Source organism: Chiroxiphia lanceolata, chromosome 5 (assembly GCF_009829145.1).
Source record: "Chiroxiphia lanceolata isolate bChiLan1 chromosome 5, bChiLan1.pri, whole genome shotgun sequence".
NCBI lineage: Eukaryota > Metazoa > Chordata > Aves > Passeriformes > Pipridae > Chiroxiphia > Chiroxiphia lanceolata.
In genome coordinates this window covers 38382696-38408802 of record NC_045641.1, presented here as the reverse complement: position 1 = coordinate 38408802, position 26107 = coordinate 38382696, and the positions used below count along the sequence as shown (strand labels likewise).

Sequence of the window (26107 nt, the reverse complement as noted above, 5' to 3'; positions counted from 1 at the left end):
CTACATTTTAATTTGTATCCATTGCCCCTTGTCTTTTCACTGGGCACCACTGAGAAGAGTCTGGCTCTGTCTTCTTTACTACCTCCTGAGCAGGTGTTCATAAATATTGATAAAATTTCCCTGAGCCTTCTCTTCTCAAGACTAAATAGTCCCGGCTCTCTCAGCCTCTCCTCATATGAGAAATACCCCACTTCCTTAATCAGAACAGCTCTTTTCCAGACATGATATGTATGTCCATGTCTTATTGGAGATCCCAGGACTGGACCCATCACTCTAGATATATCTCACCAGAGTGGACTGGAGAGGAAGGAATACCTCCCTCGATCTGATGCAACCCAGGAGGCTGTTGGCTTTCTTTGCCGCAAAGGCACATTGCTGTCTCATGGTCAACTTGGTATTGACCCCCAAGTCCTTTTCTGCAAAGCTGTTTTGTAGCCTATCACTCTCCAGGTTGTCCTGGTGGCTGGAGTTGTTCCTCCTCAGAGGCAGGACTTTAAATCTCCCTTGGTTGAATTTCATGAGGTTCCTGTCAACCCATTTACCCAGCCTCTCAAGGCAATTCAAATGTCTCATATATCAGCCAGTCCTCCCAGTGTTGGATTAAGTTTTGAAAACTCACTGAGAATGCATGCTGTCCTATCACACAGGTCATTAATGAAGATGTTAAACAGTATTGGCCCCAGTGTTGACCCCTGGGGTACACTACCAGTAACTGACCTCCAGCTGGACTTCTTGCTGCTGATCACAACCCTCTGGGCCCAGTTATACTGCCAGTTTTCAGTCTATCTCACCATTTAATCATCAGTTTGTCTATGAGTATGTTATGGGGTACAGTGTTGAAAGTGTGCTTTTAACATAAGCAAAAAAAAACATCCACTGCTGTCCCTTCCTCCTCCATGCCAGTCATTTTATTGTAGAAGGCTACTGGTAGGGTGAGGTACAATCTACCCTTTGTAAATCCATGCTGACTACTTCCAGTCACCTTTTTGTCTTGCATGTGTTTGGAAGCGGTTCCCAGGACAAGTTGTTCCATCAGCTTCTTTAGGGATCAAGGTGAGGCTGACCAGCCTGTAGTTCCCTGCATATTCCTCCTTGCCCTTCCTGAAGATGAGTGACATTTGCTTTCTTCCAGTCCTCTGTAACCTCCCCTAATTGCCAACATCCTTCAAAGACAATTGAGAGTGGCCTCACAATGACATTAGCTTCTCCCTCAGCACTCATAGCTGCATCTGTCAGCCATGCACTTCTGTGTGTGTGGTTAGTTTAAATGTTCCCTAACCTGATCCTCCTCCACCAAGGTAAGTCTTCCTTGCTCCAAATTTTCACCCTATTTTCAGGGACCTACAATTCTAGAAGGCAAATCTTATCTGTGAAATTGAGGCAGAAGCGGCATTGTGTATCTTGGCCATTTTTGTGTAATTTGTTATGGTTGCCTGGTTCCATTCAACATAGGGCCATTCCTGCAGAGTCACTTGTAGAAACCCTTCTGGTGGCCTTTCATGTCCCTTAACCAATTCAAGCCCTGGTAGGCTTTGTCTTTTCTAATGCTATTCCTGCATGCCCGGACAGAGTCTCTATATTCCTCACAGGTCACCTGTCCCTATTCCCACCTCTTGTGATGCTTCCTCTACATGAGAGTGTTTTATCAGGATCTCATTGTCTGTCTGTGAAGACCTCCTGCCACTTCTGCTTGGCTTTCTGCAAATCAGTATGGACTGTTCTTGAGCTTGGAGGAAGTGGTCCTTGAAAAATTAGTAAACTCACCTGGAACTCTCTTCTCTGCAGGTCCATCTCCTATTGGATTCCTCTAAGAAGGTCCCTAAACAGGCCTTTTCCCAGGAAAAGTGTGAGAGTTTCCCTTATAATGTTGTCCTCTTAGCACTTCCTTATTTGAGTGTATATGCTTTAGGTTCCCTTCAGTCCTGCACTGCTGGTTTCAAGGTCTCTCCTGTTCACACTACATCTTTTTCTTGTCAGCCCAGCCCACCCCCTCACTTGATTATGGGTTGTCATTTCCTTCCTCCATCTTTCCCATTTTCCTATCTCTTTACCAAGTAGTCCAGCCTGTTGTCAAAGATGTTTCTGGACTGCCTAGTCAGGTGGGATCCCACCTCTTCCCCAACAATCTTTAATTCTCACAAAGGACCCATGGTCATAAAAAAATAATCCCTGTCATTGACACGAGCTGCACAGTACTTGTTGATGCAAAGGATTCACTCACTCCCTGTAAAGTCCATTGCCTTAACCAGTAGGATCAAAGACAAAACCATTTGGCCCTCATGCTCTCACCCTCAGTCATGTAGACATGCTCAATACACTCCACATCTCCCCTGGTATCAGCACTGTTGTCCACCTGGAAGAGCAGCAGAGGTCAATATTCTGAGGACTGGACAAGCCACATCAGTGTCTCCACAATGTCACTAAGCCTTTAGCAAGTAGAAAACCTCCCTAGACAGCAGTTCAGGTTGGTAGATGTGGGCCTTGAGCAATATTAATATCCAGCATGGTCTTCTGATCAAAAGTTTGCTTTGGCTATTGCAATAAACAGGATTTGAGCATATTAGAACCCCATCAGTACAAACTCATCCAGACTCCCTCTGGAACAGAATTGGTGTCAGTCCCTGACAGACTGTCCTGAGAATCCATATCTGGGAACATGCAGACATAATGCAAGGTACTGCAGCCATTGACCCAAACTCAAAGATCTTCAGCTAAAATATCCTTCCCCTTCCTTTTTTCTCCTCTAAGCTCTAGCCCCAAGTCAAAGCTACAGAGAAAGCAGTACAGGAGCAAAGAGAGAAAATGAGTGTTCCAAAAAAAATTAAATATGCACCCTTTCTTACAAATTTACTTAACACAGCTTGTTCATATCCCTATGTTGACATTCTTTAGATAGCTTCTGCCATGCAGCTGATCAGCCTTTGCACACCATCCACTTAAAGTGCTGTGTTTTGAACTGTAATTTTGAGGCACCCTTAATTTTTTTGCTGACTGAACTAGATGCAATTCTTTCCACCCGTATTCTACACTGCTATGTGGTGCCAAGGCATCTACATTCAGGAAAAAAAAAAGAGTATTGTTTATGTTGCTGAAGAAAACAAAGATTTAGAAAAATGTATTGAGAAAAACAAGTAGTGTCTGTGTCTGTGTTCCTTGAAGGTTCATCATCTTCTGAGAAATCAGGCTGCAAGAGGTGGAGGACCTAGCTCTCCTGTGCCAGGTCATACTCTGACTAGAGCTGCTGAGAACATTATTTTAAAGGTCAAGGTCATAGATTAAATTGGTAATTGTCAATTCATTGAATAGAAATTGCTCATGAGGGTTAGTCCTAGCAAATGTTTCAACTCAAGTCATATATGGGACAAAAGTGCTTAAATTGTCAGAGTTTCTCTATGATATTTTTAAATTATAAAATGCAAGATTTGGCTTTATTATGATTTTAATTGTAAACATTGGAATTAACGCTAGTAAACTTACAGTGAAATAGTAAAAGTAAAACTAAATAATTAAAGATGGTCTAAATGGAATGTTTGTAATTGCTCCATCTCTGATTTTTTTTAGGGAGGAAAAAGGAGGGAAGGATTGCAATCCAAAAGAATGGGTTATTGTCTTTTCCTCCCTATTTGGGATGCTAATTTTTCATACTCCAAACCATTTCCTGCTTTGCTCTGGGTGCTACTGTGAGCATTTTTAGCAGTAACAGAGGCTTCTGGCAGTGGCTAGTACACTCTCTTACCATGAAAAAACAAAAATCAAACCAAACTCCAAAGCATTAAACCTGTGAAGACCAAAGAACTAGGAGTAGTTTAAGGGAGTGAGCTTTATCCTTTCATGTGAAAGGTATTGGGCACCCTTTAGGCAATATATTACTTACATCCTTATGAGACCAAAGCAAACCCCTTGACTATAACTATCAATTTTCTTAGCATTTTATTTTCTCAAGTCAAATGACCAATAATACTAGAAACAAAAATCCCTCTGGACATAATTTTGCTGTTCTGTTAGAGTTAGATACATTAGGAACAATCGCAGGCACTACAAGAGATACATATCTATTCTGCTGAATGTCTTTTTTTCTTATTTAACTAATTTATATACATTATAAAAAGATGTTCTAATGTAATGATTTAATAATTCATCAATTTCCTCATACAGCTTCTTTAAAGTCTATTCTACAGTGACATTTCAGTTAGCACTGTTGCTTTTTTTCCTCAAAATTTCACAGTAAGTGCAATATTTAAAAAAAAACTTCAGTGAATTCTAGCCCCCAGCAATGACCCTAAAAAACACCAAGTGCACTGTTCTTGAGATTTTACCTTCTGTACCACCTCTAAAGTACTTGCATATACATTTGTTCATTGATTTCAAAACATCTGAATCATTTGCTTTTTTGCCTCTATTTTCTTTATCTCTCCCCTAAGTTCATGGGTTTTTGATTTTTTTTTCTTTCTTTTTTTTTCTTTCTTTTTGGTTTATACTTTCTGTATCTATGAGCAATCCCTCTAATGTAAGACAAGAGTCATGATTTAGTCTGTGGACAGCTAAAAATATTGAGAAATGAAAGATGTTAAAGATTTATTGTATCAAAAATATATAATCTCATTTCAGCATTTCACTTTTTTCAAACAATGTAATTTTTATTTGTCTTTTATTACAGTATGTCAATTGTTACACATGCTGTATTTCTTTAGTTGCTGCTACCCCTTCCTGCAAATGTGTTCCCCGAGGGAAAATTTGCTCTCTTTTCACAAAAGCAGAAGCAAGTGCAAACCAAAAATCTGAGAGAGGTGTTCACTCAGCTCTACAGGGGGATTTGCATGATTTGTCATGTGATAGTTCAGCAGAACTTTCTGTGCTGCCTGTGGTACTGTTTATAAACTATGACTTGTTTGTGGAATGATGTACTTTCCTTCATAAAACAAGTAGCTCCTCAAAAAGTAACCAGTACATGAAAAAACTAATCAGCTTTATGCTGTATCATTATAGTCATGTAACTTGGAATAATCATTCAGTAAGAGTTGAAATGATTGTTCAGCCATGTTGACATAATTTTTAGCCATAAGAAAGCAATTCAGACTTTTAAATGGAATACTCTGGACTCTCTGTTTTCATTGTGTACTGATAAACCTAGTACTTCCGCAAAGGGTTTCACTGGGGTTTGAAACTGTACCAAGGAAAAGGCATCTCTTTGTGGTACTTGGAGTTTTTACTCTGTAAATAGTTCAGTGAGCATTCTCATTTTCAGTGACTAATGATAACTTCCATAGTGATTGTAGCTCAGCCAGCTACCAGAGAAAGAAGCAGACAAGGAGCACTCATATCATCCATTGCTGTAACTCAGTGCTCACATGAGGAGCATTGCCAAGAGATTTCAGGAGAGGGTGACATTAGGTAACTGGCACTTTGGAAAACCGTCAGGGGTGAGCTAATCTGAAATCAGCTATGATCAGAAGAGAATGTATATTCATAGCTTTTCATACATTGCAGGTTTGCAGTGTTGAGCGGGATGTGAATCCTGTAAAACTGAGCCTTTAGTAGGTGCCAAGCCTGGCCTAGTAGTCTGAAGGAGTGTCTAGGTGTTCAGGTAATCAGATACATGTTTTGCATTTTTCTGTCAGTACAAAAAAGACTGAAAGTAGCTTAAATGTTCAAGGAATCGCCTGCCACAGTGGAGTTCTTGATCCAAAGTAAGCATACCAAGCTCCATGACCAACACATTTTCCTAAGCTAAGGCACTGTTGCTTTAGCTTAGCTGTAGCTTAAATGCAGCTCAACCACACTGGATGCATACTGTGCTTACCAAGATTGAGCCTGGATCTGAATGCCAAACTCACTTGTTGCAACAGGCTATTAGAGAAATACTGGTTTAGCCTCCTGTAACAGCACCAGTGCTTGACCTTCAGACCCCTCCACATACAAACCCAGGGCTGTGCTCTGTCCCTGAGTGCCGTCCAGGCCCCTGCCTGGAGACAGCACCTGCCTGAGCCCCCCTCCACAGCCAACATATAAGTCAGTGGGAAGGACCCAAAAGTGAGCATTGCTGATAAGGCCTACGCACCCAAGGGAGAGATTAGATTCCCTGCTGTGGTACAGCTCCGTGAGTAAGACACTCAACTAGCATGTGAGGGACCCGGTTCAAACTTTTTTTCCCCTGGTTTGGAGCAGCAATTTGACCTCAAGTCACAGTCCCCAGGAGACAAGCCCCAGCTACTATGCCATAGAGCAGTTCTCCTAGTGCCTCTTATCAAGGTTCTTTCAGCTTGGAGAAAATGGTGTGTCTCTGGGCTTTCAGTGACCACACCTGCACATTTCTTACAAATGTGTTCTAAGTCTTTTAAAAAAACTACAAGATGTAATATTTTTAAAAAATAATACATGTTTATGTGTCAATATCTAATGTATTCTCAGGTGATTTGATTCTCATTATTCAAAAAATGGTGTTAGTTTGATGTTTTGTGCAATCCCATGACAGTACTTCAATGATCCAGACAGGCTGAAACAAATAGTTCTGAGTATGCTCATGGGAAACACACAGGAAACAACAACAACAAAAAAATGTATGGGCCATTAAAACTCAAGTCTAACTGAAGTTTCTTTATATCATTTTCATGACTGTACAAATGTCAGGATAAGTTGAACTGTTTTGACAGCAAAACAACCCAAACTAGAAAGCTTGCATGTGCATACAGTTCAGGTATTGTAAGAAATAAGCTGGTCTTTTCCTTTTTCCATACACATGTGATGGCAGGTGCCACGTGGAAGCAGGAGTGATGTCCTTATGTCCTCTCCCTTGTCCCTTTCTACTTAGCTGTTGACAAAAACTGCTTCTTATTGAAAAATGTTTCCATAACTGTTCTTCAAAAACTCCTTAAAAGCCCTAGTATAAGGACTTTGGTTTCATTTGGTCTCACGAGAAGGGGTTAACTTACTTGACTAATGCAAAACCCCTAAAAGACATCTCTGAATTTGGGATGAAAAGGCATTTCCCTCCAGCCTAGAGGCACATTTCCAGCTTAGACCTGCTTAGGTCTGTGCCCACTCCTTGGCACAGCTGTTGACTGGCTTGTTCTCTCTACTCCACACTGCTGGCTTCTGCATGTCCCATTTCTTCTGTACTCCTTCATGGGGGTCACTGGGTGCCACCTCAGGTGGTAGATCTCAGAAAGACAGGCAAGGTGAGCCACTGCCTTGTGAATCACTTCTTTACAGTTGATTGCTACTTTAGCTGATTGAATAAAGGGAACACCTGCAATAGCATATAATTCGTGTTGCAATAAAAGCAATTGACTGCTAATTTTCACCAAATGCCTTCTGTACATCACTGTCCTCTTCATATTCCCTAGCACTGAACACCTCAGATAAATAAGACATTAGTACCTAGTACAATTTTAAAATCTGAGGGTTGCAAGGGGGGTACAGTTACTTTAATTTTAGAATCATATAGCATCTCCATCCCTGTTTCTCCCTAATTCTTATCACTTGGATTCTGCTGTGCAACCTTTTTCCAGGATCCTTCTTTTTCTTCTTTACACTTTTTAAAATTGCATGATATAAAAAAGCCCACCTTCCAAAATTCACTGTGCTGGGGAATAGGGCATTCTTAAGTTCTTTCCATAAACTTCTGTTTTGCAGATGGGATTTCTTTCCCACAAAGACATCCACTTTTGGGGGCCGAGATTTTACTGCCAAACACTGGAACAAAATTAGTGTGGCACCATGCAGTGCAGAATAGGAACCTTTGTATTTTGCTTGTTCTTAACATAGATTGTGTTGCAGATACTAGGCAGATCCACCATTTTTCTTCTTGCTTTGCTTTCTGTTGTCACTTTCATTATTTGAGTAGCTACATTTATACAGCAGACTGCTTTAGACAAGTAGATGGAAGAACTCGGTAAATTCTGAAGAATACACATTAAATATTACGCAATATATCCTCAGCAAACTGCTCTTATGCCATCACGCGTCTGACCATCCCACCTAATCATACTTGAAATCATTGGATCATTCCAGCCAAGGGAATTCCTAAGTTCAGTGTAGGTCACAGATGTCTTCTCCACGTACGCTCCGTGCTATTACTCAGGACTATGAGTATGGGGGAGAAACCCTAGAACCAGTTTTAGGGAAGGCTTTGCTTGGAGCTCACAGTGAGGCATCTGTCAGAAAACAGGACTCTGGCAGGCAAGTACGGCAAGTTAAAATGGGAGGGTTGAAGCTGTTTCTGCCTTGTCTGCCCATCCCAGCCAAGGCAGGAATGGTCGAAACTGATCAATGAAGGTTTGAACCACCACGGTGCTCAGCTTGGTCTGCTAGTGCTGACTGTGGTTTTATGGTACCTGTAGCCTGCGTGAACAGGGTTTACCCGTCCCAGTAACTTCTATTTCTGGTCAGATGCCCTCAGAACCCCCCCGAGTTTCGGTTTAAGGCAGCACCCAAGTGGTCGGGGTAGCATCACACCCTGACGCGCGGGCAGGTCCGCAGGAGCGGAGGCGCGGCAGTTGCCCGGGCGGGGCGGCAGCTACCGGCGGATCGGCGGGCGGGTGCCCCGCCGTGTGGGCACCTTCCCCCCGGGCGGGGCCGGGGCCGGTACGTGCGCGGCCACACGTCCCGGAGGTGGCTCCGGACACGCGGCCCGGGGGTGGCACCGGGGCGGCTCCGCGCGCGCCGCCGCCGCTCGTGCCCAACCGTCCTCGGCCAACGGGCGGCGCGAGGGCGCGCGCGTTGCCACGAGACGCGGGGCGCGCGGGGGAGGGGGTTACGTGGTGACGTTAATTCTATATGAGCGCGAGCGGCGGGAGCGCGGGTCCTTTCACCGCCGGCCGCGCGGCGCCTCCGACTCGCTGCTCCTGAGTCACCGGGCCCGCGGGCCGCGCAGGTACCGCGGGGCGCTCCTGCCGCCGCCGCCCTGGGCCGGGAGTGCGGGGGGCTACCGGGGGGCGCTGGGCCCCAGCTCCCGCGGGGGGAAGGAGCCCGCGGGGGCCGGCCCGGCCTAGCGGGGCCCCGCGGCTGGCGGGGCGCGGGGGGCTGGCGGTGCCCGCGCCGCACCGAGCTCCCCCCGCGCGGTCCGCGGGGCGGCGGCGCCGCTGCTCGGCCAGGCCCGCGGCGCGGAGCGCTGCCCGCCGCCTCCCGCGCGCCCCTCCGCCGCGCCCGCGGAGCGCCCGGGCCGGGCCGGGCTGGGGCGTGCGGCTTGGCCGGGCCGGGGGGGAGGCGGGTCGGCCCCGCAACACGTGGGCGCAGAGCGGAGCCCTGCCCGGCGCGGCCGGGGAGCGGCAGGGCTGCGGGGCCGGAAAACGGCGCGGGGAGGAGGAGCGGATGAGCGTGTCCGACCGGGCGCGGAGGTCTCGGTGCCGGTCCGGTGGGGGGCCCGGGCCGTGTGTGCGCACATGGCGGAGCTGGGGACGGCGGCAATGGCTGTGAGTCGTGGCCTTGTGCCGCCTCCCGCGCCTTGTTCCTGCTCCCGTGGAGAGCCACGGCTCGGGTGTGCTGTGCTGTGCTGCTGGCAGGGGGACCCAGAGATTCAGCCAGAGGACGAGCAAGTCCCGTTTCCTGCCTCAGGGTAGAGCGGTGTTCGGGAGTTCAACATGTCGCTTCTCCGGGTGTCTGCTAGCTAGTGTCATCCAAAATGAGCCTGTCACCAAAGAAGGCAAAGAAGCTACCTGGAAGGTTTAGTAACTAAAAGTGGAAGTAGTGTCTTGTGTTCGGCATTCATAAATATCTACCTACATATAAAACTCTTATCTACTCCCTGTTAAATGCTGGGGGGACTTACACTGCCAATACCTGTGAGGCTTTCAATAATTAATAAAAACTTTCCTCATTCACTTGCAGAAGAAAACACAAAACTTTTTTAAATGACTGATAGAGTAATAACACGGCACCTTCCATCATTCATCTCCAAGCATACTGCAGATTTGTGTACGTGTCCGTTTGTGTTTGAAGCCCTATTGAGATACACCTGTGTTTCACATTTAACTCATTTGAGGAGGGCAGAAGAAGTGGGCACTGTGTGTGCAAGGTATGACAAATACTCTCTGCTGCTCAGCCTCTCTTGGGATTTTAACATCTGCTGGTAGATGTTACATTAATCTGGCAGGAGATAATGCCTGATAATTTTAATTACAATCATGAAATGAAACTTAAGAGCTAAGGCCTAAGGCTGTGAACTGCTGTAGGTAGTTTCTGACAAAAATGTTAGTAGCTTGTTAGTAGCCTTCCTGCTGTGCCCCTTTTACAATGGGACTCTTTAAAGAATGAGAAAAGCACTGTACTTGGATTGAAGCAAGCTGAATGGCTTCCAGTCCCTCGTAAATACAGAAATTATATTAATTCATAGAGCAAAATAAGAGTTTAAAATCTGTATCCATGGAAATTTGAGTGACTTGGATGCCTCTGTACCAGACAAAAGTTTAGGCCACTCAGGCTTCAGGTACCTCAAACGTTGTTTTTTTAAGTGCTTAGAATAAGCCATTGATACCTGATCTTACCTTTATGTGGCCCACTTAGTCCTGTGAGAGGGATATATATCAGTAGTCCCTCTGCCTTCCAATTTTTCTCTGTTTTGTGACAGGTCTTGCATATCATGTGCTCTGGTTTCTGAGGACAGAGGATTGTAGAATGATGGTCCTGTGCACAGGTGGTGGATTGGTGTTTTTCAGAGCCCCTGGTCCTTCTCTGACTTGTACAGGCCTAGGAAGTAAGTGTTGGGATGGCTGGAAGCACGCAGAAGCACCATGCTGCATCTGTGCTGCCAGCCCAGTGTCGCAAGAAGTGCCCAAAGTGCCAGATCTGCAGCACTGTGTACAGCACAGTAATGCTCCTGCCACCCTTGTGTGTCATCTAGCCCCTGCCTCGCAAACTATTTCTGGAAGGAGGTGGGGTACTAGTTATGGTGACCTGCTTACTGAGCATCCTGGAAATGAGTGGTCTGGTTTTCTCTTGGCTTCTTGTGTAATTGACAGTGAGTATGGGCACACGAGTGAGAATGAAGCCAAAGCACTGTGGGCATGGATGTCATGAAGCTTTAACAACAGAGTTTTCACAACCCTGAGTGAGACCTGAGTCTTCATTTTCTCCAGTACATAACTCCAGATCTTCAAGAAAACTTTGGCTTACCCTGTACATTTGGTAAAAAGGTGTTGATTCACTAAGCTAAAAGTTGAAGCAATTGTAACACATCTTATCCTGTTGTGGCAGAGATTGTATTCCTTCAGGGAATAATATAGCTTGAGGATATTAGTTTCAATAGAGAAAAATCTCAGGGGGAATAAATCAAGAATCTTTTTATTTTTAATTTTGGTTCAATCCTTTGGTGAAAGCCAGTTTATTCCAGTAGACCAGTGGGTATAATGGACATGTGTGTGGTATTAACCCAGTTCCCGTTAAAGTTCTTGTGAAACAGCTGCAAACATGGTGTATCTCAAACTAAGGATCTGGTTCTTGCTTTTCTTTGAAGAAACTTCGGGAATTAGGTTGCAGAAAATGGAGGTGCAGGTGTTCTTTCAATGCCTGTTTGCTTTTCTGCATTGGTATATACATTCAGTGGAACTTCAGCTCTGTGTTTTTCCATGAATTGATACTGCTTTGGTATTTGTGTGGTACTAGCAGGCACTTGCACAGAAGACAGTACTTTGCAGACAGAAACAAGACTTCTTAATGCTAGTTTTATTTTACTAGACCTGAGGAATCTTCTGAGTTAGCATCTGGTCTGGGCAACTGCAGTCCAACTTCTCGTTAGGGAAGCAGTTAGTAAATAACCAAGTAGAACTGCATAGTTAGTACAAGTGGTGTTTAATCCGAGGAAGGGTTGTGATGATAGTTTTAATGCTTAGGTCAGTTTTCACTTGTAAATTACTTAGGGCTCAAAAGTGATTATAATTAAAGCTAATTCAATCTAGCTGATTCTCACTCAGCTCAGGGTTAGTGCATTTCCTCATCACCTAACATTGTTAATCTGGAGAGTAAGTCTGGTGTCATAATGTGTTTGTCTAGAAAACCAGACATGTCTGAAAGGCATCAAAGAAGTTGCTTGGGGATTCATTTGATGACCTTCTGAAAAATTAAGCTATTTAGAAGCAATGTGCTAGGGTTTTGAGGACTTCTTACGCTAAATGATTCTATGATTTTGTGATTCAACAAAGTTGATGCAAAGGGAAAAAAATCTAATACTGATATGGTATTTAGCCATAACTTTGACCTTAAGTTTTCAGGAAGACTACACATATTGAAGACTAAAACTTCAGTTGACTCAAAAAAAAAAAAAAAGGAACAGTTTGATAATTTACCTTTGATACTCTATGTTTAGTTTAAAATGTAAATAATTTCAGATATGAAGTAACTTATGTTCTTCCTAAAGATTATTCTTTTAAATGAGCTTACATCATCTGCTTGAATGAAAACATCATCTACATCTTAACTACTTGTCACAGGTTAAACTGGAGATCTCCCTAAATGGAAAGCTGTTCAGATTTTAGTGATTTTAGTGCAGGAGAATACAAATGCATTTGGGAGCTGAATGTGTGCTTAAATGTAAATCTGCACAGACATGATTTACAACGGCGATGTCTAATTTTAAGGCTTAACTTGCCATAATAAATAGACAGTTTTACATCAGCTGTTTCACCTGGTCTTTGAGGACTTTAGAACAAAATACTAGCAGTAGCTAGTAGCTTTTTATGATCAGAAGGTGAAAGTAAATTTTAGATGTGAAAACTGGTTTTTGGAGGTACCTGTAGCCTTGAAGCATTCAATTGCTTGATTTTACATTTATTCTTTATTTTATTTTTATTTATTCTTTAAAAAATAGCACTACCACCACCCAAATAACAACCAAACAGTGAAGAAACCTCCACCCAAAACGTGAGAGATATTAGAATTGTGTAGAAAATTCTGGTTAAGAGATTTGACTAAGTGGGTGCCTGAAATCTGGAATGGACAAACAACTAGACTTCTAAGACCCAGGTTAGAATCATAAATGCTTGTTGTCTTTTCTGACCATCTGCACTAAGGTTAGTTCAGTCCACTACTTTATTTAGGTATTGTTTAATATGTGATGTGTAAAGGAAGGCAATTCTTTCATATTGCTTGTGGGATGACTTGCTCGTGAAGGGAGAATGTCATTCTAGGTCTGACCCTAGTTAAAAACTTGACTTAAGCATTAAAAGATCAAGTTGAGGAACACAGGGAGGGGACATGAAATAAAACAATTAACTGTTTACATGGAAAACAATTTTGAATCAGTTCTTTTTGAACCTCTTGTCAATGTAAGTATTTTTGTGTCATTTCTTGTTGTTCACCTCTCAAATACTGTAAGACGTAAACTGCTTATGTTCCTCAGGTATTCATGTTGCTAGGCCCTGAACTGAGCTATTTCCTCTCTTCTGGAAGCTGAACAGTGAATACAGTGTTTTTATTAAGGATACATTACTGAAGTGTGTAATGATCATATTTTGCATTGTGTGTTTTAGTCACCATGCATTCATTTCAGGTCTTGCCACTTCTGCATGTTGAGTAAAAGTCTTTAGTGGGCTGCATGCAATTATATGTCTTTGCACAGAATTTTTTTGACCTTTTGAATTCTAAGTTAGTTGGAATTGCATCTTTTGATTTGTATTACTTTAGGTTTTAATGCTGTTTATTTTGCCTTACTTGGGTCACTGCTTTAAGCGGTTCTTAATTCTGCGACACCCCAGTTTTGGAAATTACTCATCTTGGCTTTGAAGCATTAAGTATGAGCTGGTGTAGGTGCTTTATGCGTGTGCAGGGTAGCATCATCAAGAACATGTTTGCTCTGTTTGACTTGGTGAGATATTCATGACACAGCCTCTTGATTCTTTTATCACCATCTTCACAGAATCACAGAATATGATGAGTTGGAAGGGACCCACAAGGATCATCAAGTCCAACTCTGGACAGGATGACCCTGCACAGGACCATCCCCAAGAGTCACACCATGTACCTGACAGTATCACACAAATGCTTCTTGAACTCTGTCAGGCTTGGTGCTGTGACCACTTCCCTGGGGAGCCTGTTCCAGTGCCCAGCCACCCTCTGGGTGAAAGAACCTTTTCCTAATATCCAATCTAAACCTCCCCTGACACAACTTGAGGCCATTCCCTTGGGTCCTGTCACTGGTCACCACAGAGAAGAGATCAGTGCCTGCCCCTCCTCTTCCTCTCACAAGGAAGTTGTAACTGCAGTGAGGTCTCCCCTCAGTCTCCTCCAGGCTGAACAGACCAAGTGACCTCAGGTGGTCCTCATACGGCTTCCCCTCAAGGCCCTTCACCATCTTTGTTGCCCTCTTTTAGACACTCTTCAATAGCTTATATTGCATTGCCCAAAACTGCACACAGTATTCAAGGTGAGGCTGCCCCAGTGCAGAGCAGAGCGGGACAGTCCCCTCCCTTGACTGGCTGGCGATGCTTTGCCTGATGCCCCCAGGACACGTTTGCCCTCCTGGCTGCCAGGGCACTGCTGACTCATATTCAGCTTGCCATTGATGAGGACCCCCAGGACTCTTTCCATGGCACTGCTTTCCAGCATCTCATTCCCCAGTCTGTACAAACATCCAGGGTTGCCCCTTCGCAGGAGCAAAATCCATCACTTTCCGTTGTTGAACTTCATATGGTTGGTGATTGCCCAGTCCTCTGATTTGTCGAGGTCTCTCTGCAGGGCCTCTCTGCCTTTGAGAGAATCAACAGCTCCTCCCAGTTTTGTGACATCTGCAAACTTGCTTAGTTTCCTGTCTAGTCCTGCATCCAAGTCATTTATGAAGACATTGAAGAGCACAGGGCCCAAGATGGAGCCCTGAGGAACCCCACTAGTGACAGGTCACCAGTTTGATGTTACCCCATTCACTATCACCCTCTGTGCTCGACTCCTGAGCCAATTGCTCACCCCCCACCATGATGTGTTTATCCAGTTGTGTGCTGGACATTTTATTCAGAAGAATCCTGTGAGAGACAGTATTGCAAGCTTTACTGAAATTCAAAAAGATGACATCACCTGGCTTCCCTTGATCAGCAAGGTGGGTTACCTTGTTGTAAAAGGAAATCAGATTGTATAAGCAGGACTTTACTCTCCTGAAGCCATGCTGGCTGTGACCAATGACTGCGTTGTTTTTCAGGTGTTTTTCAATACCTCCCAGAATAATCTTGTTCATAACTTTACGAGGCACTGAAGTGAGTCTGACAGGCCTGTAGTTTCTGGGGTTCCCCTTCTTACCTTTCTTGGAAATCAGGACAAGGTTCACCAGCTTCCTGTCAACTGGGACCTCTCCAGATTCCCAAGAGGTATTGGGGCCAAAAGCGTGATTGAGTGAAATTCACAAGAAAGTTTCTATGTAGATAACTTTGTAAATAATGCTCATTTCCATGGTTCAAATACTCTCTAAGTGTAGTACATGTTTACAATTGCTTTTTATAGCACCTGTATTCATTTGAAAGTGACTTGTTGAAACCATAACCATGTGCATACTTCTGTTTGGTCTTAACTGCCAGTTGTAACATCTCACCCCTAAGAGCTTCCAAAATGTGTCAAGTTGTGGTTGTGTTCTTTTTAAGTACACGCTAGCTTGTTAGTTGAAAACTGGATGCTTTAAAGGTGGTAGGTTCTTAGTGGCTTGGCTTCCATGTTAAAAATCCTGAACTGAAGCTAACAAAAAAGTTGCTGAGTGTATTTTAGGAATTTCAGTAGCTTCTTGGGGAGTAAATGAATTTAAAATATTGCATTCATCAGATGTTCTAGTAAAAACACACACTTTTGAAACCTGTACACATTTTTTTCAGTGTTTTTTAACTTTCTTTTCAGATAAGGATGCTTAGATGTTTTTGAAGTCAAATTGGATAAAAGCTTTAATGCTGCAGTGTGTGAGTTTTGCAGATAGCAGTGTAACTGCCAGTATGGTTGTGTTTGATTATGTGGCGATCTTCGTAGCCAACAGACGCTCTCCTTTCCTTTGTTGGATGTTGTGGCGCTACAAGTTGATCTTTTAAGCTGTTAAAGTGCACCCTGCTACCTGAAGAACTTTGTTAAAACACAGTTTGTTACTTTTGTTACTTTGACACTTTTAAACAAACTGAGTATGGAGACATACTCTTAGGAGATTTTAAATATTTCTTTATACATTAAGATTTCCATTTCAACCCATCAGAATGGCTGCATTTTTCCCATTATCAGTGATGGAAAGTAAAACCTGTAATAAGCTGACTAGTTTGTTTAAAAAAAAATAATCTTTATTTTTTCCAGATTTGAATTTAAACTTCTTTGTTACTTTACTAATAATGAAAGATTGTTTTAAATAGAAATTGGTAGGTTTTCTGCTACAGAATCTTGGCATCCAGAACAAAGGCAGCATTGTGTGTTAATTACCCTATATTTAGAACCCAATGAGGGAGCTCAGGTCAGTAGCAGAGACAAACATGAAGATATAATTTAGGCCTTCTTTTAAATTGTAATTTTGTAGTCCATCTCCTTCTCATTATGAGGACTGTTTTCTGCTGAAAGAGTAAACAAGCACTATCTAAAATTCAATAAAATTGCTACAAACATAGGATTTTCGTATTTGTCGATTGAATCTTTATTTCCTAATTGAAAAATTAGTTAAGGGGAGAGCTTAACAAGGGTTTCCTTCCACATGACTGAAAACAAGTCCTGCAGTTACTAATATTTATATATATTATAACAGTTATTATATTTATATATAACAGTTTATATATATTATAACAGTTATTTATATATATTATCATTCCGTTTTGTTTTGAAGAATCTTTGACTTCTTCCCATCAAGTAACTTGTGTTCTCATGCAAGCATAGAGCGCTTTAAAGTTGAAATGTGGAAAATGTGTTTTCATGCTGTAACATGTATACGTATATTGTGCAGAGGCCTTCAAGCGCTAATGAAATGGTTGCATTGGCAAATGGCTGAAGTTGATGCCTTTACCTCAGGAGCCATTAGGAAGTGCAAAAAAATACCACTTGAATGGGAGAGAGCAGAGGTTTGATTAACTGTGTTATGTTACTTGATTCATCATTGTCGTGTTTTAGTGTTTTTATTCTCTGCTGCTAGATTCTGCATTTTGCCATGTTACCATAAGGTAAGATGTAGCAGTACAGTTTCTGCAGTAAATTCAAACTTGCCTAACCCTTTTCATGAGTTGTTACAAAAGGTACTTGCCTGTGGCAGCCTCCATCTCTTGACCCTGCTATTGCTCGTGCAACTGCAGGTCTAGCACTGTATAAGGAAATACTTAGAACTTGTTTTAACTTTACAATCATTCACGTGTTGCTGATTGAAAGGAAAGGGTACACATAGCTAAGGAAGAACTACAATAAGCTTTTCCAGCAGGGTTTGCCAATTGTATTTGCTTTATCTAACTGGAAGATCATTCAGAAGAGAAACTGGGTGTTCCCTTTACGAAGGTAACACATCTCCCACATGGTGCTATGAGTGCTTCCCATCTTGGATAATTAAGCGCAGGCACATAGCTAGAATTCTGAGTGTGTTCTGTGAAACCGCTCCTTGTCTGAATTTCTTATCCTTTTCTGCTTGGTGCAGAAGACCCTACCTAAGCTTCTGCTAAAGATTCCTATATATTGCCATGCCAGTTAGCATTTCTGCTGTTAACTGTGCATGTCTTTTGGACACAGTGGATCAGTTGGTACTTGCACAATAAATTGCATCAAAACAGAGTGATTTGAGTTACTGCAAGGGTCCAGTGGCACCTTTCTCTTACTTCATTGAGGAACCTGGATTCCTTGCTTCCACTGACCATTAGCTCCTTAGTCTCTTACTCCTGAAAAAGCTGGCAGCCCAGGGCTTGGACAGGGGCACTCTGTGCTGGGTTAGGAACTGGCTGGAGGGCCGGGCCCAGAGAGTGGTGGTGAACGGTGCTGTGCCCAGTTGGTGGCCGGTCACTAGTGGTGTCCTCCAGGGATCAGTGTTGGGCCCAGTTCTATTTAATATCTTTACTGATGATTTAGATGAGGGAATTGAGTCCAGCATCAGCAAACTTGCAGATGACACTAAGCTGGGAGGGAGTGTTGATCAGCTGGAAGGCAGGAGGGCTCTGCAGAGGGACCTGGACAGGCTGGAGAGTTGGGCTGATTCCAACGGAATGAGGTTCAACAAGGCCAAGTGCCGGATCCTACACTGTGGCCACAACAACCCCATGCAGCGCTACAGGCTGGGGACAGAGTGGCTGGAGAGCAGCCAGGCAGAAAGAGACCTGGAAGTTTGGATTGACAGGAAGCTGAACATGAGCCAGCAGTGTGCCCAGGTGGCCAAGAAGGCCAATGGCATCCTGGCCTGTATCAGGAACAGTGTGGCCAACAGGACCAAGGCAGTGATTCTTCCCCTGAACTCAGCACTGGTGAGGCCACACTTCGAGTACTGTGTCCAGTTCTGGGGCCCTCAGTTCTGGAAGGATATTGAGGTGCTGGAGCAGGTCCGGAGAAGAGCAACGAGGCTGGTGAAGGGACTTGAGCACAAGTCCTATGAGGAGAGGCTGAGGGAGCTGAGGTTGTTCAGCCTGGAGAAGAGGAGGCTCGGGGAAGACCTCATCACTCTCTACAACTACCTGAAAGGAGGTTGTAGCCAGGTGGGGGTTGGTCTCTCCTCCCAGGCAGCTGTCAATAAGACAAGAGGACATGGTCTTAAGCTCTGCCAGGGGAGGTTTAGGTTGGATATTAGGAAGAAATTCTTTACAGAGAGGGTAATCAGCCATTGGAATGGGCTGCCCAGGGAAGTGGTGGATTTTCCGTCCCTGGAGGTTTTTAAGATGAGATTGGATGTGGCACTTAGTGCCATGGTCTAGCAACCACGGCGGTGTTGGATCAAGGGTTGGACTTGATGATCTCGGAGGTTCCTTCCAACCCAGCTGATTCTATGATTCTATCCAAAACTTGATAACTTTTATATTAGTGCTGTCTTCTTTATTGTATCATACTGTTGTCTTCTGTGCTTTTATTCAGGCAGACAATTTTAATTATCTACTCTATATTTGAAAATTTAAATAAACTTTGTTTTTGCCCTTACATTAACAGAAATCTTTTTGTTAACAGAATAACTTTGAGACACTAATAAAAGGAAATTGAAGTTCAGTGGCTGATAATGTCTTTCATCAACTAGATGTGGTATCTTTATGTTTTAGACTTCCGCTACTCTGCTCACTTAATTGAGATTGATTTTTTTTTTTTCACCTTCAGCTTTCCTGAGAAGGCATATTTTTTCCATAAGCTAAACATGTTACAAACAGATTATATAATTTATCTGCCATGTTAATCATAGAAACACAGAGTTATTTAGGTTGGAAAAGGCTTCTCATCTATGATCATCGAGTCCAACCATTAACCCAGCACTGCCATGTTCATTGCTAAACTGTATCCCCAGGTGCCACGTTTGCAGATTTTTTGAACATTTCCAGGGTTGGTGATTACACCACTTTCCTGGGCAGCCTGACAACCCTTTCAGTGAAGAAAGTTTTCCTAATATCCAGTCTAAACCTTGCCTCACATAACTTGAGGCCGTTTCCTCTCATCCTTTCTCTTGTTAACCTGGGAGAAGAGACCACTCCCCACCTGACAACAACCCTCTTTCAGGTAGCTATAGAGAGTGATGAGGTCTCCCCTCAGGATATTAATAGGTACAATATCTCCTTGTTTCATGACCAGTTTTCATGCTAATGATAATGGATGCGTGAATTGAATCACACAAGTGTAAAGGACACACTTGGTCTTCTGCTTTATTCCCTTTTGAAATGGCGTTTTTAACCCGATACAATATTCATTTGCTGCTTTTTGAAGGGGAGCTAAATGCTCTCTTAGTTACAACTGAACTGCATGATCCTTTCTTATGTAACAATTTTCTCACCTGGTAATTAGTACCACAGCTTCTACTAACAGTTGTGGAACGATTAATATTTTTGGGGGTTGTATTTTTTTGTCTTGCTGTACCAAGACATTTGAAGTGTGAAACTCTCCACCATGTACTGTGCACTTTTTAAACAGTTCTCCCATTTCTCTTAGAATCGTTTAGGTTGGAAAAGACCTTTAAGATCACTATCGGGGTATCCGATCTCTCTAAAGTTACAAACCTCTCTTAGAGGGTTTGAGCAAAGTACACCAAACAATTACTTTGAACATCTGCAGTCAAAGAGTATCTTTTGATGGATCTCTACACTGCTGTTTTAATGTTTGTTTTCTTTATTTGGTGAAGATTATGTAAGAGAAAACTTACAAGTTGTCCTTCTGGAATGCTAGGCAAGAACATCAGTTTGAAGTGACTTCTAATGAATATATTGCTCTCAAGTTTCCCAGTCTGTGTAGTGAGAGTTGAACTTGGCTGGTATGATGTCATTTGTCTGGCACCTTTCGTTTTTGCACACATTGCAAATAGCTTACAGGACTTAATCCTGATGATATTTTTAATACAACTAGCTGTCCTCCAGCTGGACCTCTCTTTTCTTCACTGACATCTGACTTAGTCCACCACTTAGTTTGTTATCTTACATTGCAGCTTTTTAATCCCATGTAGGGCTCACTTGTTTTGGGTATTTTCTGTTAATGTATTGCTTTCAGTTGCCCAAGGCTTGCCAGAGACAGGAAGGGCTGATATGCTGTTATATGGACAGGCTGACTTGCCGTGCTCTGAATTACTGACTGCTGAGGAAATCAGCTTGGGCAAAAGGGTAGGTTTCTTTTAAAAATGTGAGTTAACATGGCTTGGATGTAGGAAGGGTCTGATAGCCTCTAAAAGCCCATTTGTGTTTCTTGAGCAACTTGCAAAATTTTTTTACGTGTTATTCCGAGGTAATCGTGTGAGCAATTCCTCTAGAGAAAGGGAAAAGGTATTTCCTGAAAGGGAGGGAGTGGGTACTCTTCTTGGTGTGGTATGATCAGAGATGCTGAACAGCTGAGATATGTTGGTGGCCTGCCAGCCTTAGGGCTTGTTGCAAAAAAGCTGTTGTTTTGCTGGAACAACTGTGTCTCAGGAATGTCTTGCTTCCTCAGCTGACTCGCAATTCACCTTGCTGTGACCTGTCTTCCTGAGGCTGAGCGGATGTCCGGGTAATCTAATACTGGCATACTTACTTGGGACACTTAAAGCTGATCTTCAAAGAGAAAAGGCTTCTCACCAAAGTGTGTGTGTGTCCTAGATGTAACATGGCTGGTGCTGCTGTGCAGACTCAGACTAGTTTCTGTGTGGATGGAGTGATTAGGCAGTGTTGAACACTTAGAGTTTATATTTCTACCTTCACTTGAGCAAAATCACTTAGTGAAAAAACAATAACCCCTGGAAACTTACTAATGGGTAACTTGAGGATGAATACATGGCAATATCATTATTAGATTCTGCATATATCTAACTACATTTCTTGAAAAACATGTCAGATTAAAAAGGGGAAGAGTCCTTTAAGCATAATGAAAATAGCAAATTGTTATACTGTTTTGGTAAGATGTAAATTTTAAGGGGGTTTTTCCAATTTTCAGTAATTCTGCAGAATGCACTCAAAACTGTGGCTAAGTTTGTGCCAGATTAAGTTTCCTAACCTTTCCATTCCAATAGAGAACACATTTTCTTGTGATGGCAGGCAAGCTTAAGCTGCCTATATGAAAGAGGTTTTACACTTCAACCTTTATAAAACTTGCATCGTAGCTTGCTTTTCTGTACTTTTGCTTGCTTTTTTGTAGTGAAAACTTCCTATGCACTTACTTTTAAGCCCTAACTGTTTCTTTTCCTCTGCATATTTTTACAGTGAGCAGCAAAACATTGTAAGTGAAGCCTCTGGGCACCTCTGACCGTAATGCAGTGCTACTGGCTGTAGCTCTTCAAGTAACAGAGAAGTAAAATATTTTACTAATAAGGAGGTTATTTGCGTGCTGGTTTTTGTACAGGGGTGTAGACTACCCTTTATGTACTCATAAGCTTCTTCTTGCAGTCAGGAGGCCTAGATTCTAAGTAATATCTCAGCCCAAAGCAATTGCCTAGACACTGCACTTGAAGTAACATACCAGCTGTAGCCAGACGTTCTGCATTGACAGCTGGTGAATTGGTATCTCTCTGGGTCTGCTTCAGGGAGTGATGCCAGTGAGTGGTTCTTGATGCTCATGTGCCAAGTTGCAGCTGCTGTTTACAATCTGGAATGCACCTGTGAAATACACCTATGAAATGAACTGGGAAGGACAGCTGTGTCTTACACCGAGTTATACCAGTACAATAGTGAAATATTTAGTATTGGGGAGATACTGGAAAATAAATACTGGGCTGATGTATTTTATTATTATTGATTGTGGTACATATTATATTCAAAATACTGGAGACTAGACTGGGACCTTGTGCTGGGCATTGTGCAAAGATAGTAGAGGTTATTTGCTCTCAAGGAATGCATTTTCTCACTGCTTTTCTTCTACAGTTGGTTTTTTGGAGTGTTTTATTTTTGTTTTGTTGTCGTTGTTTTTATCTGTTCAGATTTTTTTGTTGTTGTTTGTTGTTTATTTGGTTTTTTACCAGTAGAGCTGTGTTTGCAGAGAAGCTTATGGTTGTTTAAGTAAATGACAGTAAAGTAAATGTGATGCAACTATATACCTTCCATGCTAGTGGGCTGCACAGATTAGTCTAAATGTCTGCCAGTGTAGTTCTGTTGGCAGCTCTCATTCCAAAAACTGTTGTTTAGAGCTGGTAGACGTCAGTGTTATGACAAACAGTACGATCTCCTCAGTTTGTGGAAGAACTCTTCTAACTGTAAGCGTTCTGATACTGAGTTGTGTAAAAAGTGGAGGGAAGATTAAAGGATGGGTCATGAAAAAGACTGACGCAAAAATGGGAAAAAGTGGTATGAGAGATAGGCAAACACTAGAGGGAGGCTCTGAAGTTGACAGCTACTTGATACACTCTATTTTAATTTCAAAAAAATCTTTGAAGAATGTTATTCAAAGTCTTTGAGTAAACTGGGTCATAATTTGAAAACATACAGTGCTTGCATGGATTGTTTAAAAGCCAGGAAGCAGAGGATGATAACTGCCCTCTGCAATGAGGCAGATGCTGGAATTCCACGGGGTGCTGTAGTGAGATGAATGCCTTCAGCATGGTCAGAAATGATCTTGGAAAGAGGGTGATCAGTGAAAGGTGGACAGAAGTTGCTGATGACAAGTAGTTGTTCAGAATGGTGAAAACAAAGGCCCTCTGAGGAATTCAGGAACAGAAAGACTGCTGGTGAAAATTCCTCTGCCGTAGGGTTGCACAGTATAGAAAAATCTGACTTTGAGCTGAATATTGCAACTGAGAAGCAGGATTTTAGCGTTTTGATACTTGACTGATGTCATCAGCTTACCTGCATGGTTTTGGGGAAAATGAGGACTAGTTTATGAATTAAAAATCGGTTATGACATTGTCAAATACCTGCATTTCTGAGCCAGTGTGTTTTTTTCTGAATGTGATTGAAAGCTAGAAGGATTTCTGGGGGAATTCTTAACCATGTCATTACTTTTTTCCAAAGCATCAGCTAATGACCGGTGTTGGAGATGGGATGGATGCTTCTTAAAGTTTTTAGGCATCATTTGATCATAGCAAATCTTGTCCTCATTTAGAAAAAAAAAATGTTTAAATGAACTGTAGAAGTCAGTCTCTTTCAGCAAACCTGTATCTGAGTGTTCAGCTGCTGTTTCATTTAGCCCACTGCTTTGGAGAGACCACAGGGTTTGTGCTGCAACTGGTCACACCCTTGTTGAAAGAACTGCCTTTAGTTGTATGGAAAGTGAAGCTGTATTTGATGGGAAGAATGGAGAGTGGAAATGCTGGTCTCAGCAAGGAGCAATAGTTGGTGAACAGCATCACTGCCACATTTGCATAAAAATATGTGAAAAGCAGGGGAACTGTGCATCTTGTGCTCTTTTGTACAGCAATACTATCAATCTCCTTGAAAAGGTCCTGAGTTAAGAACAAGAGGAAGTATGTAAGGAAAAAGCTGTATAAAATGGATAAAGTCTTCTATAAATAAAAAATAATGCTAATTGTTATTGTTGCTCAAAAAAACCAGGGACCCATTAATGAGTTGTAATTGTAGTATGCTCTCAGTTTCTGTAGGTCTTCAGTCCGTGCTAGCTTTGAGACCAATATACAAAGGAGACTCTGGAATTGTTATATAGACAGCTTGCATACATGTGCAAACCTGAAATCACAAGACAGGCAAATGAGATCTGAATAAAATGAGTCAAGAATACTATTGTAACTCCTCTGTTTCTTATTGCATGGTTAGATGTCCTTTGGTTTACAGCAGTGCTGCTATTCTATTTGATAGCAAGTACTGTATTATTTTTTCTGAAATAGATGGACAGGTAGTTGGTTCTCTAGTTTTTCTGCATATTAGGGAATTGAATCTTTTTTTATTACATGCAGTCTTCTAAATACTTTAATGGCACTGTAAAGTTGTGGTTCTAAATGAGGACATCGAACATTTGCTTTCCATGTAATTGTTGGGACATAGTTATGACACCAGAAAAATGTTTTGATTCTGTCTACATAGAATGTAGGTGTTTAATTCTGAAGTCTAGATTCTAACATGTTTTTTCATATTGACTGTTAATATCCTGATCTTACTGGGATTGTGGTTTTGTGTTACACTTTGGACAGATCAAATGCAATTTTCACTTTTTCTGGAACATATCCTTCCAACACTTTGCTAAAATTGTCATTGGAATGCATTATAAGGAGTTGAAATTCCTGAACGAAACTTGAATTTATTTAGCTTACAGGACAGCAGCTATGATGAGGACTCTAAAGCAATGGTTTCCATGCTCTGTGGACATGTAATTATTTCTGGTAGTTGGAGCCTCCTGAACTATTGGACCTAAGATGGCAGTAACAGGACAAGTGTTTTCTTGTGCCTAGTATTATCTTCGACTTCACCTGAAACATCTTTTTGGATACTAGATTCCTAAGTACTGTTTTGCTGGCAGAAAATATTATACATAATACATATGAGAACATAGATGCTTCATGGTATGCAAGATTTGCAATACTCTTGACGTCAAAAGTTACTGTGTCTGCAATGTGTTTATGATGACACTGAGATATTTAAGAAATTTCTGATCATTCAGGACATGGAAATAAAGTCATCTTAAATAGCTTGGCACCTGGCATAATTTTTCTGGGGGTAAAATGTTGGAATTTTGTGTGTATTCTGAAGAACTACTCGGATTGGTTTTGTAAAGTTGGGATTAAAAGTAAAGCTACAAAAAGGCATCTTTAGTTTTAAACTGATTCAGCTGTAAGTATACTCTGCAATTACATGCTGGAAATGAGTAAACAGTTACCAGAAGGGTTCTAGCACCCTTTTTACTTCAGTTTTTCTCAGGTTATATTTCAGTTTTATACTTATGACTAGTTTTCAGTCAGTGATACAAGTACAGTGCTATGATATAAAACTCAACATGGCATTTTTATGGTACTTTAATTTATGTGAGTATTCTGGTTTTAAACCAGAACAAAGTTTTTCAGTGCTTCTGTATGTTTTAGATTGAGAACTCAAAAAGTGCATGGCAGATGTGCCACTCTTCAGAGTATAATATGTTTTTATTTCATAAAGCTGACATGGTTTGTGTCTCTTTAAGTATTAGGGCACTTTAGAGTTTGTAACACCAATCTAGTGCTGCTGTTCTTATGCATTCTTTCTTTTTCCTCTAGTGTTTGAAATCTAGCAGAATGGCAGACATAGACAAGTAAGTAAAATCTGTAGATTACTGAGGCTCTGACCGTGTCCAGTGCTGTACTTGAGATGGTTGGGATCTCCAGACACTTGGTGGGCAGAGTCCAGATACTGACCTTTGCACTGTGGCAAGATGTGAGGTTTATAGGATTTGGGAGAAAAATGAGTTGCTCACAACAACTGGGTTTGGGATCTTAATTGGAAGCAAATCTAAAAGTGGCACAAGTCAACTTACTATGTTAGTTGCAATTTTGGAGGGGAAAAACAGATAGTATTGCCCATTACTACTGTTTCACTGTATGTAGGTTTTTTTCTATACTTTGAATTGCTCACATTTTGTGCAATTGAAGTACAGTTAAGGTGAACCTACCCACAGTTGTCAAGGCCTGCGCATCTTAATAAAGAGATCTGTA

General features: G+C 42.1%; 1 protein-coding gene across 3 annotated transcripts in view; it reads left to right on the top strand.

Moving 5' to 3' along the window:
• Positions 1 to 8730: 8730 nt before the first annotated feature.
• Positions 8731 to 26107, top strand: part of NAP1L1 (nucleosome assembly protein 1 like 1) — a 34060-nt gene continuing 16683 nt past the window's right edge. The window contains exons 1-2 of one of the 3 annotated variants that reach the window (XM_032687239.1): positions 8731 to 8872; positions 25673 to 25707. In XM_032687239.1, coding sequence (XP_032543130.1) covers positions 25691 to 25707 — 17 coding nt within the window. In that variant the 5' untranslated portion in view covers positions 8731 to 8872; positions 25673 to 25690. Of the gene's footprint in view, positions 8873 to 9392; positions 9411 to 25672; positions 25708 to 26107 lie in introns of those variants that run through there. The other 2 variants (XM_032687238.1, XM_032687237.1) reach the window with 2 other exon arrangements.